General features: G+C 38.1%; 2 protein-coding genes across 7 annotated transcripts; one reads left to right on the top strand and one right to left on the bottom strand.

Moving 5' to 3' along the window:
- Positions 1-371: 371 nt before the first annotated feature.
- lim2.2 (lens intrinsic membrane protein 2.2) lies at positions 372-3,669 on the top strand. The gene is made up of 5 exons (XM_032572977.1): positions 372-445; positions 1,236-1,421; positions 1,651-1,791; positions 2,034-2,168; positions 2,549-3,669. Exons 2-5 carry the CDS (start codon positions 1,244-1,246, stop codon positions 2,617-2,619), a joined length of 525 nt encoding a protein of 174 aa, XP_032428868.1. The 5' UTR covers positions 372-445; positions 1,236-1,243; the 3' UTR covers positions 2,620-3,669.
- A 650-nt stretch (positions 3,670-4,319) lies between these two features.
- Positions 4,320-19,390, bottom strand: LOC116726131 (GRAM domain-containing protein 2B). Of its 6 annotated transcripts, none has more exons than XM_032572678.1 (13): positions 19,179-19,390; positions 10,458-10,628; positions 9,315-9,378; positions 9,150-9,222; positions 8,958-9,061; positions 8,770-8,868; positions 8,492-8,563; positions 8,063-8,131; positions 7,864-7,951; positions 7,582-7,662; positions 7,357-7,456; positions 6,943-7,050; positions 4,320-6,447 (listed from the first exon to the last, which is right to left on the bottom strand). In XM_032572678.1, exons 1-13 carry the CDS (start codon positions 19,268-19,270, stop codon positions 6,429-6,431), a joined length of 1,140 nt encoding a protein of 379 aa, XP_032428569.1. In that variant the 5' UTR covers positions 19,271-19,390; the 3' UTR covers positions 4,320-6,428. The 6 variants fall into 6 exon arrangements, with proteins under 6 accessions (XP_032428569.1, XP_032428566.1, XP_032428568.1 ...); XM_032572675.1 differs by having other exon boundaries at positions 7,582-7,665; positions 19,179-19,389; XM_032572677.1 differs by having other exon boundaries at positions 7,582-7,665; positions 10,458-10,625; positions 19,179-19,389.
- Positions 19,391-21,198: the final 1,808 nt, after the last annotated feature.

The raw sequence follows: 21,198 nt of genomic DNA, 5'->3' as shown, positions 1-21,198 counted from the left end.
TTCATCCTCTAGTGACACAAGTAAAGGAACAACAAAAGTGAAATAAGATTAAATTGTCGCTGTCTCACACATGTTGCATGTGGATAAATTAAAACTTTGGAAAAGAGTGAACTAATTATATAAAAGCAGCATTTGTATTGTGTCTTTTCCTGTACCGTGTATGACCAGTGCATCATTTTCTTCCCTTTTTTATTTAATTATTACAGAGTGAGTCCTGCAATAGAAGGATCAAGCATGGCACAGTATGGACAGTGGGCTGATGGAGTGATGAAGGTTAAAGGGTAGAGAGGAGGGCCAGAGAGGGATTTACTCTCACACACATGCTGCACTCGATGATTCACTCTTTTGTGAGATGGACAATGAGGGCCTGAGGTCCAGGGCTTAAAAAGGATAGGCACACCGGTTAACAGCCAGCGACTCAGGACACAGACTGGCCAAACTAAAGGTAAAACCTGGAATCATACACAATTATACACATTTATGATACAACCAGGAAGGATTAGAAACTTAAAGAGCAAAATCAGAGAAGCTGAGAACTACAAAGACACAGAGGAGATGGTGTTTGAAGAAGTTCATTTTCTATAATTGAAAAAAGTATCATTACAAACTTTACTGCATGTTTCAGTTTGCGTTAATATTAGGAACTTTGCACACATTTTTAAATTAGGTATGCTTGCCCGTTTTGGACATAATCAGAGCATTTTGGCCACTTTAAAAAGATGCATTAAGGGGGAGTGTATAAAAATAACTTGTTTTCAGGCTTTGTTGCAGTGCTGACAGTTCAGTTGCTGTGTACTAGAAAATTATTTTGTGGTGTGTGGAGGGGAATTAGAGAGGAACAATAGCTTGGAACTGCCTGATAGGCAAGCCTATTGTCTGACAGCCATTTGAGTCAAGTGCTTTTTCTGGCTCCAACCAATTTCACCACGCTCTGAAGGATCACTCTGATGTTTGTGTCATGTGGATTTGCTTTCTTTTTTTTTTTTGGAAAGTCCTAAAATTTAACTCATAAAAATGTGTTCTTTCTAACATCACTGCAATGCATGTAAGTGTCTACATGCATGTAACAGAGTCCAAGAAAGCCTAATAGAGCAAGCGTAATCGATATAGATGACAGACTTGAAGAGATGCCCTTAATAAAAACATTTTTTTACTAGTAAAAACCTAATAAAACTTCATAAATAATCTCCCATCTTCCCTCTCCTCTCTTCTCTGAACTACTGCTGGAAGTTTAGGCTTCACAATGCTGTACAGTTTAGCAGGAGGAGGCACCCTGTGCGGTGTAGCCGCCCTGGTGCTTCTCATTGTTTCTACAGCAACAGATTTCTGGATGCAGTACCGCTACTCGGGCAGCTCAGCCAATCAGGGGCTTTGGAGGTTCTGCATTAACCACAAATGCCACGCTCACACCATAACCGTAGGTATGTGCCTCAATAAATGTTTACAAATGAGCTTCCCAGAGGTTTCATTTACATAGTTCTCAGTTCAAGTTATAATTAGAAGCATTATTATGCTTCTAATTATTATTATTTTTTTTTTTTTACAGAAGCTAAAATTAATGGAGATAACTTAGTTACTTGACTGAAAAAGTTTTATTTGCATTTTTGTGCCCTTTTTTTCAAAGACTGATTGTTGCCTTTGCTTTTTCAGCCTTCTGGGACGCCACCCGGGCCTTCATGCTTCTGGCCGTGCTGAGCTGTTTTGCTGGTACTGTGCTCGGCCTTAGCGCCTTCACTAATGGCACCAAGAACAGGAGGGTCCGGACCGGAGGCATCGCTCTGGTCCTGTCAGGTACTATCAAGACTTTTACAGCTGGAAAATAATTAGCTGGAAAATAGGTTAGAAGTAAACATCTTGCGTAAACAGAGGACTTTGCTCTCTCAGTCAGTCACAAAGTGAAAAGACAAATCTTTTAAAGAGGCTTGAAAGAGCCACTCTTCTAGCATCACTAATATTCGAAACAATGAAGCAACTCTAAAATTCCAACAACGGCTATAGTCTACATTTTCTCTCTTTCTTCTTCTCTGTTGAAGGTTTTCTTGCTCTTCTGGCTTTAGCTGTTTACACAGGAGTGACCGTCACCTTCTTTGGCAAACGCTTCCTGGACTGGCGCTTTTCCTGGTCCTACATTATTGGCTGGGTGGCTGTGATTTTGGCTTTCGCAGCAGGTTTTCACTTCTTATAGTTTTTGACTCAAGAAGAATATATGTGTTCTCAAATGTCTATGTATTTGCTAATTTCAAGTTTGAACTTCATAGTGCAGAGTTGCTTTACAGTATTTATAGCATGAGAAACCAGTTTCCATTTGAATAAAACAAAAATGGCTCACCGTCTAGAAGGTTTTCTCGGAAATAAGATATGAATTTTAAAAGTAAAACCAACGAACATTATTTACATGACATGTTCACACATTAACAGTGACTAAACAAAATTCTTTGGAAACATTTCCTGTAATCCTAAAATATACAAAGTTGGATAGGACTTTTACATGCCAAACTTTAATGATATGCTGTGATTATTAATAGATGGTGCCTCTCATTTGTTCTAGGTGTGTTTCAGCTCTGTGCATACCGCCAGACCTCTGAAGAGCCTGCTCCTTCCAATAACCCGGACAGCTGAACAGGATAAACGCACAAATGGTCCTTCAGACTGTTGGACTGAACATCATTGCGGAATTTGCTTCTGAAATATGAAATAAAATAAATACATCATAGAATAGTCCATTCTCCTCAGCTAGATGTAGTTGAGCCACAAACTGTTGACCAAACATGCCAGAAGTCAGACAGCTATAAATGCAGCATTAGTCTGACATTTTTCCTGTGTTCCATAAGAATGTGGTTTTGAAACTAAATTGTTCAAAATCAGATGCAACATTCTAGCTTTCTTACAAGTATAAATTAGGCTTTAACATTTTTTGGTTTCAGTAAATGCTAGAATTTACAATGCTCTGCAAACAATTTTCACATATCACTGTAAAACCACACAGTTCATCGTATTTAATTAGGCTTTTACCTGACAGAAGATAGTTAATACCTAAAAACATATGTGAAAGGTTTGATGCAATTAATCCTTCTATTCCAATACTTTTCCAAAAGCTTTTGCTGGAAAAAATAATTGCTTAAGAAGCCCTCTAGTTTGACAGGACAAAATTGCTTAAGAAGCCCTGTAAAGTGGCAACATCATGCTGTGGAAATGCTTTTCTACATCAGGACAAGGAGTCTGGTCCATGTTGATGGATAGATTGATGAATTTAAATACAGAACAAAGCTGGGGAGAGGAGTGGGACAACGGTAAGAGGCTTTGAGAGACCTGAACCAGAAGTTGACCTTTAAGCAGGAGAGTTACAAGGGAGTGTGTTAGGTCAGGGGTGTCCATTGCATGGGAATTATTTTGTGTGTGCCCAAAATGGCACAACTTTGGTGCACTGCAGGTGCTATGGTGGCACAGGGGTTAAACACAACCCACATATGGAGGCCTTAGTCCTCGAGGCAGTCGCAGGTTCAAGTCCCGGCCTGGTGACCTTTGTTGCATGTCTTCCCCTTCTTTCCTGTCAGTTCACTATAAGATGGAGGCCAATAAAACCTTTTTAAAAAAAAAAACAAAAAAAAACAGCAACTTTTGAGCACTGCTATATGAAGTTTATGCAGATACACTCGTTAAAAAGAAAAAAAAGGGTATTTCAGAAAACATGCTGGCAAACTAGAAGCTTCCTACAGTATAGTGGACAGTAAAAGTTTTGTACAATTAGTAAGCTTGTTTTATGCTTTCACTTTATCATATAATTAAAAAGTACATTAATTTACCAGACAGCAGGTAAAATCCAAAAAATGAAAAAAGAAAAACTCATTTTGTGGCAGTGGCTTGACAGTTTTGGTTCTTGTGGCAAAAGGTTCAGCGACTCTGATGTATATATATAAATCATGTCCAAATACTCAATTAGCCCAGTTACCGTCTGTCCACACTAAAGTACCAATGAGAATCTGTGACGAGACTTAAAAAGAGTTCTGCTTAAAACACATACAGAGATTATGCCATTTTGCAACATTTCCAGTCTCTCTACATGTTCAACGCAGGTAAAAACAGCACAAAAGCCTTGCACCTGTATCAACTAAATCGTGTACCATGTTTTTTTTTGTGTTTTTTTTAAAGTGTCTAATTGACAAAATGGTATAAAGTTGCAGTAATGAGTACATCTAAAATATCAAGTCCTAGGTTGAATGAGATGTTTACATTTCTTTTCACAAATTTACCTGTTTCCCCCAACATTGTTCAGGGACAATGTTCACACACTTTCAACATTAAAACACGTATACACCAAATTTTACTTCCAAATATTTATTTTTAACAGTACAAAGCAATCTCACAGAGACTACTTTAAATTACACATAATGCAAATAAATATATAGAGAAAGCCAAAGTAGAATTAAGGACATTAACATTTGGTACAAAATTATTTACAACACTCTGAATAGTGCAAAAATCACACAAAAACCGCCCCAGAGTCTTGAAATGGATAATTTGAGGACAGTGGTTGTGCATACTGCCCCCTGGTGAGGGAATACAATAACTGACAGTAATGGATATGGCATGACAACAACAAAACAAGAACATCTGCTGAACATTTAGAGGACTCTCCATGAGGATGCAGCAAACGTTGAAGAGCTCACCGCTCCTACAAAGAAAGAGGCTCCAAAAGAATGGTGATGTTAAAATGTGGTACTGATATGATTTAAGTAAAAAAACAAGAAATTTGAGAAAGGAAAGACAAACATTATGAGTTGAACGCCAGATTTCTCAGTTAAAAATCAAGTGAGATCAATTTATTATTAAAGGGTTACTGAAGAGCTGAAGACGTGCAAACTGTGAAACCCATTATGAGCACTACATAATGAAATGTCAAGCTGTAGCGACTAAAACCACATGGCAGGAAGAGCCCCACCAACCCTGAGTGAAATCAATTTAAAATAATTCTTAGCACCATCAAACATCGCAGAACGCCAGCTTTGCCATTTCAGTCCAACCAAGGTGTCTGAGGGTTGCGACAGGCACAATGTATGTTTGTCGTTTTTAAAGTGCGCTTGCTTACTTATCCGCTCCTCTCACTTCTTACTTTTCCGTTATTGGACTGTTTTTTTTCCCCCCACAAACACAATTCTTCACTTAAAAACTTCACACAAACATTAGTTACATTTTTCCCATGCATATTATTTTGTTGCAAATTGAAATTTCCTTTCCGGACCACATTTCTTTTGCATTTGAAAACTCGGACCTTACAGTGTTATGTGGTTATTATGCGTCCCTCTGGTGACCAGAGCAAGAATGCAAATACAGTAATCAGTCAAGTGTCAATAACTGCAGACACATGCATTAGAAATACATTACTGGCTATTGGTCTTCAAGAAGCACGTCGCTTAGAACAAAAAGCTAGTTTTGCATGAAGAGGCTACAACAATTAAACGTCTGAACCAGAGATTTGAATCTGCTCTCCAAGACCAAAATCTACGCCTTTTGGACAACTTCTTCGTGTCCCGTTGTGCTGAGTATATGTGCATTGAAGATGCATTCATCCAGTACTTATTTTACTGGAAGGAAAATAAGTTCTGAGCATTGATCATTAAACATATTTAAATCATGTCAAAAACGAAGAAAGTAAAACTGCAATCACGGCAGATTGAGAGAAAGGATAGGACCATCAGGAAATTATTATGCCTCTGTGGGCTGATCTGCGTTAAAGATTTTTCTAAAAGAAAAAAAAAAAGAATCATCATTTCAACCCACAGCCAATGAGAAAGAACAATTTAAAGTACCCAAAAACTTGCTGAATGTAGAGACAAACAGGACTGAATTTACAGCTGATGAAAGAGATAGAAAAGTTTTCTCTGTGGACTCATGCAAAAGATGTGCACTTTGTGCATCTTTGGCTATGCATAGCACTACGTCTCCAGTGTTGAAGTGCAGCAAAAAGCATTACAGCAGGCTAATGCTGATCAGTATAGCCCTATTCAGATTGCATGCTCAGGGAGAACAGGACAATGAGTGACAGATTCACACATGTTGAAAAGTTTCTGAAAGCAAAGTGCCATCTGACTTGGCTAGTGTGGCACTTTGCTGAGTTTGAGCCATTGTGGCTTTGGTTTTTAAACAACTGGCACACTGCAACCAGGCAGCGCGAGTATTTATTTGGCTTGGCTCTGTGTAATGAGGCTGCAACACGCCCGTTTATTTACTGCACTTGGAGGAAGAAGAGCTGTTCAAGTTAGCGACTCTGAAATTGCACGAGGTTGCTGCTCTTCCTCTACGTAACAGCGCCGGCCATGTTGGGAGCAGAGTCTGAGTACGTTAAAGTTGGCCCTTCAGGTTCAGCTGCAGAGAGGCTGAAGTCATCTTCCAATCACAAGTCCGCCCGTCTCTCCTCCCGTCGCTGAGGATTATGTGTTTTTGTTATACCTGTCAAGACAAAAAGAGACGGTTAAAGACAGAAAACAAATGACAAACTTCTCAAAGAATCTGTTGAGTTATGAACTATTTATAGTAAACAGAATAAAAATTTGTACTATTGTTTTATGATGCATTTCCTACTTCCTTGTTTGTAGGGCGTGTTCATTTAGTTGTGAATTTGGCACTTAATTTTGTGGACCATGGATTTACGATATCTGAAAACTGATTATAAGACTTTACATTGTTGAGACAACAGGGTAAAAACCACAAACTTGTGTAAAAGAAAAAAAAAGAAACTAACAAAAACGGAAACTCCCCACTAGGTGGCAGTATTACATCTAATATAGAAAAGTACCTAGATGGAATGTGATGACTTGAGAATTTTTGTTGTTGAGAATTTCGCATTAGTATCCAAGTGTTTGTGTGGCATTATTGTTTAAACTGGATATCAATTACTTGCTTCTCACACTGAAATAAAGACTGAGATGAAAAGAGACATCCTACCCGCTCTGTAAGGTGAACTCTGGCAGAGCACCGAGGGACGTAAGCTGTTCTTCTAGAGCCACGATACGGAGACCGATGTAACCCGAAGACAGCAGCAGCAGTACCACCCTGCAACACACACACACAGAGAGATTTAGACTAGTTCTTCAATGTTTAGACCCACTAACATCAATAAACAAGTAATGACCTAAGCTGTATTAAAGATAAACGTTATTTCCATAAACGTCACAGAATGAGGCGACAGGTTTTTCTATTTAAATTATTTGAGATAATCAGGTTTATCAGCACAAGACAACGGAAAGTCTCATGCTTTCCTTTGTGGAACGCAACTTCAGCACCAGTAGATAAGAGATTAGCAAACAGGGAAATAGGACAGGGTGGGGAGACATTCTAAAGAAGAAAGGTGTCACTTACAAAATCAAGTAAATAAAGAGAAGCGTGTTGAGGGTGCTGAACTCTCTCTGAACCAGCAGAGACTTGGCTTTTTCAGTTACATTCCACATCCACGATCCACCTAAAAATACAAGTCAACAGCGTAAATATTACAGCTCACTTTCTAATTCTGGTTTTTCCTATGCTCATTACTGAACTTGCTTTTTTTTTGTTTTTTGAATACTTGTGACACCTTGTGTCTATTACCTGACTCAGAGAGCTCCTCTGAGGATGAGCTGTCAGTCTGCTGACTGCTGAAACCTGAACTGTTTCCATGAGGCACTGCTTCTACTGGAAGGACAGATAAGAGAAGGAATTGCTGTTAAAACTACTAGCAGACCTTGAACTTTGCACGTCTAGAACAAAATTAGAACATAACTGTAGCACAGCAAGTTTTGTTTATAATGAACTCTAATTTAGGGAACAACAGACTTGAACTACTTTAATAATACTTAATATGGTCATAATGTGTTAAGTCAAACATCCTACCTCGGTGAGCTCTCTGTAGAGGCTGGTTCTGTAAGGACTGAGTTTCAGAACCATCCAAGCTGTCATTCAAGCTGGACTGGCTGGAGTTCTGCACACAAAGAACCAGGACTTCAGAAACAAGTGGCATTGCACATTAAAGAGCACTTATTTTAAAGATTCAAGTGTCAGACTTAAACCAAACTGATTAGAGTTTTCTTACCACGTGTTTGATTTTATCAAAGCTGTTTTCGCCTGAGGAAAAGAGAGGGCTACTGTTGGTGCTGCCGTCCTGTAAAGGAAGTTGCAGAGATGACTTGAAATGATTCCCACAAACTATGAGCCTCCAACATTTTATGAAAAGTAAACAAAGACAGCTCAAACAGTAAAGCTGACACCTGCTTTAGTTTGTAACACTGTACTTTTATAAAACCCCTTTCCCGACATTTAGACTTTGTAACAAGAGAAAGTCCAATACATTGCCACACTTTCACCATAACAGTGAAGCACTTCAAAGTTTTTCTCAATAGCCTGACACAATTTGACTGTAATGCCATCAGTCTTTCTAGAGTGACCCTAACCGTGGTTCCACATTTCACTCCCTGCTGCTGCAATTCTGGGTTTCTTTTCTAGTTTGACCCGAGTCACTCACCTCTATCTGAGGGCAGACGGAGCGAAGCAGCTGGTAACACGATTCCCTGTTCCTCAGTGACACAAAGACGTACTAAACAATAAGAAAAACACAAAGGAGGGAGGATTATTAGCCGCTGGCTTGATGGTAAAAATCCAATAGTGAAACACACCCTGTTGACTTAACTTTTAAAGCAATATTAATGTTGCTAGACAACATCTCATTTCATTCCAAACATGATAAACTCCATTTGCTTCATGAATGCTACAATTGCAGAGAGTTAAAGATGTTAGACGGACCTTCTCTCCTTCTGAGGTACGAAGAGACAAGGCGTTGGGTACCAGCAGAGCTGTTTTCTGTTTCTTCACCGTGTGGATGGAGGAAACCGGAATGACAACCTGCAAGAAAAACAATAAAACCCAAGACGTCAGTCAAGTCAAACATTGCTTTTAACAGAGCGACATGCCGGGCTGGCATAGAGGTCTACCTTAGTGTCCTTCAGCAGAACCGAGGAATAGAAACAGGCGTGGGTGTCTGTGATGTAGAGGCGACCATGATACGGCACTTCTCTCTGCAGAGCACAGATGTATGCTGGGAGGAAAAGTGGAGAACAGTTTTTCAGTTTTACACATTTATTTGTTTTCATTTGATGTTTTCCTGTCATTTTCCCTGTACCTACCATGTATCAAGTCTTCTCCCTCAGGAATGTCTGGAAACAACTTGTGGAATGTTTTGTTGTGCTTTGTGAAACTCTGAAAATGAGAAAAGATTCGTCTTTGACATTTTAAGCATAGAATGCATTTTCTTTCCAACAGGAAGATGAAGTACATCAACATGGACTTACACTTTGCGTGCCGCTGCCTTCTGTTCTCTCGAAGCCTTTGTTGTCACCATCAAATGTCTCCGATCTGAAGAGAAGGGAGAAGAAAAAAAAATCTGTTTGAGAGATGATGTTAAGATAATAAATGCAAAACATAATTTTCATCCCAATGAACCAGGGATTAGTTGTTGCTGCACACTGCTGGTCAACTGTCTGAAGGAAAAGTTCCTATGCTTTCTCTTTGTGTGGAAACTAAAGAAGTGGAGGATTAGTTATCAATCTAATCAAAGGTACTCCTGTTAGGTCAACTCTCTAGCATGCCAGCTGCAGTCTTCTAACTAAAATAGATACTTGGTGATACTTTAGCACAGATGAGAATCAAAGCAAAAAAAAAAAAACGATATAAAAAAGTTACTCTCTGAAATCTAGTGTGCAAAGATGTAAATAAGTGTTACAAATGGCATCATTTTTACTGCAATAATTATCTTAATTTTAAATAAAATTGTTTAGATCATATTTTACATTTTGTTTGTAAATATTGTATTTTTACTCAAGGTCAGTTTAGCATGAGAATCCGGGTCAAGTCTGCTTGAGACGGCTGTGCAGTCACGCGTGTTGCACGACTGAACAGCAGCTGAGAGTCAGCTCATGTCTTGTGACGCATGGTATGAGTAGCGGAAACAACTCCTCTTATAATCAGGATGGAAAAGTTACTTATTGGTTGTCAAATTAAGAAGAATTTAACGGCTTTAAAATATTAAAATCGAGATTCACTCAATGGAAAAACTGACATATCTTTTACATATAAAAGGACACTCTTACAACAAACGCTGGTCTAAATGGCTGTTATACAAGAACAAGGAAGCATAACTAGATGTAACATCTTGTAATTATTTTTTATTTTCTTTTTATTTATATATGTATCAGTGCCCCAAGTTCTGTTTGTGTTTTATGTTTCATTGTAATGAAAAATGTTAAATAAAGAATATAAAAAAATAAACATTTAAATCAGATTTATGCCTCCAAGAATCAACTTAAAGCACTTTTATATGTGAAATTAAGGTGATTTGTTCATATACAATAGCAGACACTTTCATAAAATAGTCATCAAAAATATATTTTTTAAGAGTTTCTATTAAGTGCAGTGGGTTTCTTGATCAATCCTACCTGACGGCGATTTGTCTGCCGAGGGTTTTGTGCTGCTGCTGGAGCTTGAGCTGAGCAGTTTCTAAACTCAAGGCTTTCTTCGCCTCAGTCTTCTTGATGGCGCCATTGCTCTGGCTGTTCCTGCTTTTCTTGGCTTTGGCTGGCAGCCCGCCACTCTCCACTGGATAGCTGCTGGATATGGGAAAAAGCACAGATCAGTATATACATGTATATACTGCACATATCTTCATAGAAATAAGAAGAGCACAGAAGTGTCTATGGGAGAGTTACTGTGAGGACAGGCATGCCACAGCATGATAACTTGCATGTTCACAACCCTGCGACGCACAAGTCGGAACACGAGTCTAATATCATTACGCCCTTTTGCAAAGAAGAAAATATTTTCTTTTTTATTATTATTTAAAATGAAAACCACCACCTAGAAATTTAAGCCACAAACACCAACATTTTTTTTTTCCTTTTTCCAACAACCACGTCAGTCTCATAACCAACTCTGGTCTGATTTTGCTTTACAGTCAACAAGCTTATTAAACCCATCCACCTCGCTCTCAACACAGGGGAGCCATAACTCCTGTTTGACAGATGACAGAATTATCTTTACGATGAGATGGAAATGGTCATCCTTTCTCTTAATGAAATATTTTATAGACACACATTGAGTCAACGCTCAAACGGACCTACTGGCTGCTTTCCAAGCTGTAAAGTTGGAAAAACTTGAAGTGAAAAAAAAGTGCTATAAAAGCAAGGCTGCCGGATTTACAAAAGTCAATAAATTTTTTAAGGCCATGGCCTGTCCTTGACCAGGAACACACAAAGTAGAAATACAGCACGACTATGTGGTCAGCTGACTGACAATGTATTGAATTCATAAAACTGCCTTTAAGCTACGATGAAAGTAAAACCATAACATTATCAAAATAAAAATATATAAAAGGAAGAATTTATGACAAAGATGAAAACAAGAGAAAATTTAAGTTCAATGCTACAAAATCCGACTTACCTGCTAACTTTCAATCGCTTTGATGAACGGAAACTCATATACCTACCAACAGTAGGCATTTCCTGTTCTTCCAGATGGTTAGAAAAGAAACCTCTCCTACCAACTGTTAACGCCAGCAAATGTAAGCTAAACTATAAGATGAAAAGATAGATTTTAAGCCCTCTGTGTAACAAAGTTACAAAACCAATTATCTCCTACGCCACGTCCTGCCAGAAACCCCTACAGCTGTGTTGTGCTAGTTCAAAGGCAGCCACTTTGTGTTGAGGGTGGTGTGACACTCCGTAGCTGGCCGACGTCAAACCCAGACACTCCCCCAAAGCTAAAGGAAGCGTGAAAAACACCAGCCAATAAACAGAACCCAAAGTGCCGTCTCCCCTCCCTTTCTTACACAAGGACATGCAATGAATGCAGAGAAGGCATTGACATATGAGAGGTTTAGAGAAACCCACCTACAGGCACATTTCCTACCTTAAGTAGTCTCTTGCTCTAAGCAGGATGAGAACTATCTCTGTAAACGAGCAAGTGAACTACTCAAACACTTTAAAGACAAAAGAGATTAATTACCCTCATCTTATGAGTGAATCCAAATATGTTCCTTCAACCGACTGTAGCTAAAATCTTGTTAAATAAGCCTGATCAACTACTAAAAGTTGCATTTATTTATTTTTAACATTAAAAATGTAACAGTAAAAACATTTTCCACCAGTTTCAATAGCCACAATCCTGCTTGACGACTCTTGTGCCTCTGTCACTTAAATAATAATAATCATTCAAAAAAAAAAAAACGGAAACAAATTCAGTGCTCAAAATATTGTAAGGCATTCAGTGAAACTTGTTTCACAGGTCTTAAATGGAAAATATGTCACAAAGCATGAGGAAGGAGGCTCATGTCACTTTTGCTAAAGCTCTATCCAGTAAACTAGTTGTGAGAAACAATCAAATGAGCTTTAAAGAATATTTCAGATGCTTCTGGCTACATCTCATTTCCAAACAGCCACTGTGAGCAAATCTCCCCTTTCCCCTTCAGTCTCAGTGTGAGTAAGCTACTGTCAGTCAAGTTCCAACAAAAACAACACACTAAATAATTAAGTAATCAGTGTTTAACTGTTAGCTAGTTGTATGAGATTGAATATTATCACCATGTCTGCTAAACCGAGGAGCTTGAAGCACAGAAGCTCTTGGACTGTACTCCAATAAGCTGTGTAGTAATTTTCTCTTTGTCATAACTAACAGTTGTTTCTTGATGCAAGTAAATAACGTGCCTTTTTCCAAGATGCTCTATAATTGTGGGTTAATGTGTCACAAAGTCATGTGTTGGTGTTACAATTTCTAATGGCATTTTTCATCTCTAGAGTTCAATATTAAAACTCCTTGAATAAAAAACTAGTAAAAAACAATATAGTTAAGCTTGCTACATTATACATCGCATAATAATAATGAAACCACCTTCTTTGAGAGCGTATGGACAAATATTCAAGCAATCAAATTTTACATATTTAAAGATCGTTTCTGATTTCAGTTTTTCTTCAAGGGATTCTAATTTTGACACATTCACTTCCAACTAAAAAAAAAGTACTTTAAGTTTATTCTGCTGGTTTATGAGGCCAAAGAGTGGAAATGAGGAGAGTTATTAATTTTTATACATTTAATAAAAAGGAAAAATAATAATAATGATTTCAAAATGTTTAACCTGTTGATCAGGGACGATCAAAGTGAAACTGATTCTAATTTCTTGCTGGTTGACTGGAGCGTCGCTAAATGTGTGTGTTTAACAACTGCATGAATGTGACTTTAATTCCAAACAGTAAGGAGCTGGTACACCAAACCATATATTTACGGCGAACGTTAAAATCTACAAACGCCGAGTAATTGATTTTGAAGCCAGATACTGCTAGCTGCTACAATGAGGGTGTAAAAACCACATCCTGCAACATTCAGCTACTTCACAATGCGTTACATGATTTTGTGCTCTACATTTATAAATATAAAGTTTGATATAAAGATTATCAATCTATGACAACTAATGAGGTTTTAGTAAATGCTGCTTCTGTCACTTTGATGAACACTTTGATGAAAAAAAATGTGGGGAAAGAATTAAAGTTACCCAATCAGAAAATGTTTGTACATTTTGTAACAAGGAAGAAGTTACAGAAGCTATTCATAACTTGGTTGTGTGTCAGCAATCCAAACCCCCCCCCAAAAAAAACACACATATGTGGTAGTCAGAAGCATGAAACAACCTATGTTATCCATAAGGCTGGTGTCACTTAATTACCACTTTACATTTACAAAGCAGGAGGAGATCAGACCCATAGGGGGCGGGTCTGCTTCCTGCTGGGAAATTACCTTTGACCTACTTCCCTAAAGTACTAATCCCGCTGCCTAATTTAAAAAAAATACATTAACAATCCAGGCTTGTTTTATTTCCATTTCAAAATAATAAAAAAGTACTGATAAAAAAAAGCTGAAGATTACAATTGAGATAGAACTGCATATATACAAAAAGTACAATTTATCTTGTATTGAACACAAAATCCTGACATCATGTTGTGTTCTCAGATTATCACTAAAAGAACACATTAGTTGGGATCATTTATCTGCATTTATTCTGGTAACATCTTAGGAAACAAAACAAAGCCAACAACAGATAGTTAATATTATTATTCACCATAGCTTATCTACTGGGTTATGTAAACAAAACAAGATTATTAAAGTAAAAAAATAAAGACAGAAAGAAAAAAAAAATAGTCTTCTGTTCCCTTCAATGTCCTCAAACATCAAAAAGCCCTCAAGACATGTCAACTGTTCATTCTGATAGGTGCAAATGTTAGTCATAGACCAATAAGTATAAGGGTTTGACTTACCCACTTAAATCTCCAGGACAGTTAGAATCATCCAAAGTGCTTTGTTCACTTAGCAAATCTTTTCTTTTCTCCATACCTAAATTTCCACCTTTTCTTCCACGATCGTAAAAGTCTGCTGCCTCGTTCGGCCTCAAGCAACTCAATGACAGTATCCCAGCACCTCTGTAGCTATATCCTCAATATCTATCTCAAAGGAGAGTAAAGGTCTGGTTTATTGCGACCTTTGAAAGGAAGTGGAAACTAAGCATGAAGATAAAGGAAAAGACGTCAGAACAACACCTTAATAAAAAGAGAATTATTCTGTTTCAAACCCCAAAAATACACTCTCAGCCACGGTCTTTGTCGAATTAAGCCATGTTGTCGTGGAAACGCTCAGTGTGAGAGAGTTGGTGGAAATGTGGGGGTTGAAAGCAACATTGCAGGGTTGTCTTCAGGTTGGAATACTAAACTACACGATTCAATACCCTTTGCTCATTAGCAACATGATGGGGGCCCAGCTGCAGCGAGGGCAATATGCACAACAATAGCTAACTTAGTCCCAGTTCTATTAGTGAATAGGGCCATGGAGAACTATTAGAGGCCATAGAGCACAAGGGCCTTAAGTTTAACAAAAAAAGGAAAAACTCCAAAGAATAACACCCATGTCCAGGAAATGCAGTTAACTGCATCATCTCAATATATAAAAATTAGCTCCTCTTTTACGGCTTTTTTCCATGAATGTGACATAATCAAAGGTCTTAAAATAGTGTAACTGCACTCGTCACATCAGTCTACTTTAGTCATCATATATCAATTACTTCACTCATCCTGTCTCAACATTACGTGCTACATTTCTAGTGCAAACATGTGACAATCACCTACAGGATTAGCACCATCAAAGTCAGAAATAGATTTGAACACAATAAAAACATTGTCAGAAATGCTCCTGATCATATTCCTGAGGCCTTTCAAAGCATGCACCATCTGTTCAACATACAAAGATTGCAATACCAGTCTAAGGTTACATGCCATCTATTTAAACAAATGAAAAAAGGACAATATTTCATCTTTTAATCATCCTATATAAAGGCCTCAATAGATGAAACATTATGCATTCGTGCAATCTGAAAGGCAGTCAAAAGTAAACAACTGTTAAATGAGGGATCAGTTGTCCTGAGAGGGTAAATATGTGCGTCAATGTTGGACAAAGGGTCATGCTTAAATTTTCCTGAAGAGCCCAACAGTGGGCTATGACGACAGACTGCATCACTTCCTTCTCTTGGTAAATTTAGACTGCATAGAACAGTGTATACCAATAAAACATATGTTTGCAATGTGGGCTCGTACTGCTTATTCAAACACTTTTAAAGTATTTGCCAGTTATTAAAAGACAATCCAGCCCCTAAAGGTTTTTACAACATGATTAGAAATTCACATCTCTCACTAATTTATACAGCAAAGAAAATTCAAGTGATCAGGAGGAATCCCTGAGGTATGGAGATCTGTTGCTTTAATTCTCTGTCCCGAGTTGAGACAGATGATCCCAGATGCCCTCCCACAGACACCAGCTTCGTCAGCTGGTTTGCCACGCTAGCACCCTAAAGACATTTCCCCCCGCCTCCAAGTAGAGAGCTCTCCCATGACCAATACCGCTGCTGTAACAACACGGGTCTCAGGTTCACGTCTGAGCATAAATAGCAGACTTGACACCCATGAAATGTTTAAAAATAAACAGAAACCAAGTGTGACAGCACCATCTTGTGGGCAGCTGAGGACAATTCTTTTTAAAATGATTAATTTCCCTTCATGTAGCAAGAATCTGCTTAGTCACAGCATGCATATTATCATTCTGACCTAATTATAAGGCCTCTGTTGCTTTTTTTTTTTTTTTTGGAGGGGCGCAGGGGTTACAAAAACACAGAAATTTGTTTATTCCATCGAATCAACATTTGGCCAATTCCCTAAAAACTAAATACTTCAAAGCAAACAAAGAAATGTAACACAAACTAAAATATTTTTCTGGTTGTGACTAAGACAAGATATATATATATATATATATATATATATATACATATATATATATAATTAAATAAAAATAAGAGGTAATCAGGTAAAGTAAGCATGCATGAGCTCCAGCACAGTACTCATTAAGGGCAAGGAAAGGATCCAGTTTTCATTGCCACATTCAGCAGCAGCCTCCCAAGTGTAACAGGGATTGTTTATGTGTGTGTTGCTGAATAAGTGTAGCTGTGTGTTTTAGAGTTGGAAGTCACGTGGACTAGAGCCAGAAATGAGTCCCTGTACTTCCTCCATGAAAACTGGGTCCAGAAACAGAGAGTGTCTTTCTTTATGGTGACTGTACTGTCAGCTGTATGAACAGGGAAAATGCACAGTAACATAGTAAGAAGGGTTGAAAAAACTCACAAGGCTATTGATTGTTTCTAATCTTTGAATGCAGAGGGTTTATTTTCGGTTTTGAAGTCAAAAATAAAAGCTTCAAAATGAGCCACCACTAAATTAAGTCAAATACTGATTAAAACATGCTAAATTCATTATACTGCCTGCTGAATGACAGCAAAAACGATTAATCTGTAAATCCTAGAGGGCATACATAAAGCAGTAGCAATATCAGCTGAATGAGTATAAAACAGCTCCTTTGTGTTGATTAAATAACTTTACTTTTATGATATAATCATAACTTTTAAAAAATAAAAGCTATTAGACTCAGTTACTTCTGTTGGTGTAGAAAAAAATAGACATTGTTCTAATGGTTTTACTGGAAGAAAAGATGAACTACTCTCTGGCTCTTTGAAACATAACCACAACAATGAGATATGAGATATTTCAGGAAGCCTATGAGGATTTAAAAAAAAAAACAACCTCAATTGAAACTGATGCCAAGGTATTGAAATGTTTTTCCAACGAAACACCCAAATCTCCTTCTTCAAATTTCACATACTTGACTTTATTCTGACACCCCTCTCCTTTTACCTTTGTCCCTCCCACTAAGAATGAGAGCAGAGGAGTTGAGCGTAGAGTAGGTAAACAAACTGACTTCCCTGCTTATTCTTAAGCTTGTGTCTACTAAATATAATTTGTAGCATTGTCTGACCACCTCCATATTGCGATACTATAGGATTTTGCATGTGTTTTAGTGACAGTGGATAAAATTCTCACGCAGGCTCAGAAGGTGAAGCAGCTAAGGAGAACATTGCCGGTTTCCTGGCTGTGCGACAAGAGCGTTGGAGCAGCCAGTCATTAACGGCAGTCAGAAAGACTACCCAGAACTTCAACCGTGAACAGTTCGGTACTCTGCAACTGGTTATTAAGTGATAAACAGTTCTACAGTTGTGGTTTTCATTTTCGACATAGGTTTACCCTCTCTGCCTGGCACATATATGATTAAGACCCACAGAGACTTTGCAGCCCACAGCTCCGCCGTGTGTCCTGGGAGCATCTTCCTGGAGCCTGCAAAGCTGCCACACCCAGTCTATTCCAGAATTCTGCAATTGCATGCATTGCAGCTGTGCCCGCTCCCTTTGCTATTACCAGGGCAATTCATAATTTTCTGACAGTGTGCTGTGCAGGTCTGCATACAAAGCATCTTAGAAAGAGCCAGCTAGCCAGTGTGCACAATTAAAGCTTCCTTTGTATTCACTTCCATCAAGTACTGTGCATTTTACAAATCAACCCTGCTGTGTGTGTGCGTGTGTATATAAAGAAATAGATAGCATGGAATGTTTTATGGCATCCGTGTGCCATAAAAATCTTTTATAGCACAGGAATGCATGTTTTGTTCACACGGACTATCAACCACCATGCCACACTACACACGCAGCACATTACTGATAACTAGCAGGCCACTTCTGATTGGAAGGGGCTGTCAGACACCTCCAAATGGCTATCTATGGGGCAGAACGTCAGCGGAATAACTCATATGACATGGGGGGAGCATTTATATAACATAGTGTACCACCTGTGCTTTACTCATGTGGGCTAAAAATAGATTTTCTACGAAAATACAAACTGTCTCATTTGATATGCAACTGTTGCTTGAGGGCAGGGAGAAGACACACAATCCCCCTCCTATAGGGAGACTTTTAGAAGGAGGTTGTTTAGTAAATTTTAGGTTGTGTAAATCCACCTGTGCAGGGCTAGACACTTGTTAAGCCATAATCAGCAATGATGGGAAAACAAATGATAATGATAATCTGGCCCACACAGGCAGGCTTCTGATGTCATGGTTTCTGAGCAGCAGGTAAAGGCGAGATTAGTAACCTACCAAATCTGGACCAGCTTTTGTTTATGCACATTTTCCAACAGCAATGATGCTTATTTAAACTGACCAGATTACACAGGTACTCCTGTGGATAAAAATAACACAACAACAAAGCCAATCTGGGTCAGCCACTGTTGTGTTTGTGAACTATCGTGAAAAAGGGAAGTCGAATGGTGATCAACCATGACAGTTACTTCTAGAATATTATCGTGTATACTTTCAAATAAATATTAGATGGAGATAGGGAAATCTGACAACAGTAACCAAAACTAAAAAACTAATAAATAAAACCATCCTTTATTTGACTTTACCCGACAATGACAAGGCAGGTTATCTCAAGTTTATTTAAATACCACCACATCCTCAGCCAGGCGGATGGCTAGCATGCTAGCAGTTTGTGCCACTTAGTAAGGCGTCCTTTTCTGTCGTAAAATAGATTTAATGGGCCTCAATACAAGTGCACATTACATTAGACACCAGAATCAAACTATTAATATTCACTATTGTCAGCAAATAACCGTTAAACAACGGCATCCAATAGCCAGGGTGATGCTCACCCGGCAGATAGCGGATCAGCTAGCAACATTCATTCCGCTTACCTCTCCTTCATGAAGTGCTTTAGTCTGACAATGGCCTTCTCGTCGATCTTCCTGAGGAAGGTTTTCAATCTATCTCTCTTGTTTTCAAGCATTCTTCCCTCAGCCAGTGGTGGTGGTCCGTCGGTTCGCGTAGAAACGACTCTCCACGCCAAACTCCACCGATCTTGTTTGGTTTCTGCTTTTTTTTTCTAACCCCCACCACCTCCTCACTTCATCCACGGCTGATTAGGATAATGACCTTAAATCGGACCAAGTCAGAAGACCAATCAGAAGCGGTGAAGCCAGAGGAAAAAAAGGTCATGTCAGACCAGTCATCCAATCAGAATGAAGAGGCTGGGTTCTCACAGACCGCCCATTGCCTTATATGGTAATGCTGGGCTGTCCACGTCTAACTGTCTAGAGATACAGAAAAAAAAGAGCAGCAAGGCTTGATATTATCACAGGTGAGGTAGCTTCATTCAGTATATTTTAAGAAAAAAATAGACAACAAAGAGATTGTGTTAATCCTGTTTAAAATATCATATCATCACAATATACCCTGGCAAAGAACTGTAGTCTCGGGTGGGGCACTGCAATCTGGTACTTACTACTCATTACATATACACTATATCAATACTTGTTAAACTTTAATATAATTTTTCAAATTTCTTCTATGAATATAAATAATATAACAACTATTATTATTATTATTATTATTATTATTATTGTTATTATTATTATTGGTAGTAGTAGCAGTAGTAGTAGCAGTAGTAGTAGAAGTAGTTGTAGTGGTGGTAGTAGTAGTATTGAATCCAACTTATTTTTCTATTTCTTTCATTATTATTGTTTTTATTTCATGTTTTTACTAGTCAGTTGATATTTGACATTTGGCTGTCAGTTGAATTAAACTGTAATCATAATGTGAGTGTTTGCTTGTCACGAGTGTTCACTGTTCAAATATTAAACTTTCCAGGTGCATTTTGTCAGCTGACTTTACACCTATATTGCAGTTGAAGCTTGCTGACAGTATCTAATAAAAATAATCTTGAGGGAGTTGTTGAAGAGTTTTCATGAGTTGACCCTGAACCTTAACCTCTGCCTTGAAGGTGTGACAAGCGGTTCCAATAAAAGCAAAACTCACAGAATGTGAGGCTTGAAAATGTACCATAAATTAGTAACTTTCAAAAGCTATCACACTCTTTGAACTTTTTCATGACTTCTCAAACTTGAACACAGAAATGATGTGCTTTGGTCAGATAATGCCAATGTTGAACTTTTTTGGCTTACATGCAATATGCAATGTGTTGCAAAATTTGACAATCCACAATGCGGGTGAAGTTAGCGTTCCCACAGTGAGTCATGGCTATGGTAGTATTATTTACTACAGGAGGAACAGGGAAGATAGTCACAGTTAATGTGAAGGTGTGGAACTGAATACAGGCAGTACCTGGAGACAACCGGTACTGATACTTTACAAGACCTGAGGCTGGGTAGCAGCATGAGTTGGATGATAACCCATACAAAACCAAAGGAACGATTTAGATCAAAGCATGTTCATATAATAGAATGGCTACAGTCAACACCTAACTCCAAATAAGAATCTTGAAAACTGATGTTTACCTATGCTTGCCATCCAACCTGGCTAATCTTAAATATTTTGTGAGGAGTGGGTAAAAAATGTCAAGAATCATTCCGAAGGACAGTCATTTGTAACTATTAATTTCATGGACCCAGTGGACAGAATAAATGTATTTATTTATTTTAATTTTTGTTCTCCTTCACAGTAATGCACTACATTTTGCTGGTCCATCACAATAAATCCATATACTGAAGTTAGGAATTATAACATGAGAAAATGTGAAAAATTTAATGTGATCACAATATAGCTTGGAAAATTATCTTTAAACATCTACTAAAATTTTTTATCATATCCCCATCTAATTTTAAAATTCCAATGGTGTTCTGAACTTTATGTTCATACTGATTAAAACACAACTTTGTTTAGTGTATTTCAGCACACTGGGACAAGACCTTGAACACA

Source organism: Xiphophorus hellerii, chromosome 9 (assembly GCF_003331165.1).
Source record: "Xiphophorus hellerii strain 12219 chromosome 9, Xiphophorus_hellerii-4.1, whole genome shotgun sequence".
NCBI lineage: Eukaryota > Metazoa > Chordata > Actinopteri > Cyprinodontiformes > Poeciliidae > Xiphophorus > Xiphophorus hellerii.
This window is presented reverse-complemented; position numbering and strand designations above follow the sequence as displayed.

Coding starts and splice junctions, on each gene's coding strand:
- LOC116726131 (XM_032572675.1), bottom strand. CDS start 19,270: ATGCTTGAAAACAAGAGAGATAGATTGAAAACCTTCCTCAGGAAGATC. Junction 8,869..8,957: donor TTCTGCTGAAGGACACTAAG/GTAGACCTCTAT, acceptor TTTTTCTTGCAG/GTTGTCATTCCGGTTTCCTC. Junction 8,564..8,769: donor GTACCTCAGAAGGAGAGAAG/GTCCGTCTAACA, acceptor CTTATTGTTTAG/TACGTCTTTGTGTCACTGAG.
- lim2.2 (XM_032572977.1), top strand. CDS start 1,244: ATGCTGTACAGTTTAGCAGGAGGAGGCACCCTGTGCGGTGTAGCCGCC. Junction 1,422..1,650: donor CGCTCACACCATAACCGTAG/GTATGTGCCTCA, acceptor TTGCTTTTTCAG/CCTTCTGGGACGCCACCCGG. Junction 2,169..2,548: donor GATTTTGGCTTTCGCAGCAG/GTTTTCACTTCT, acceptor CATTTGTTCTAG/GTGTGTTTCAGCTCTGTGCA.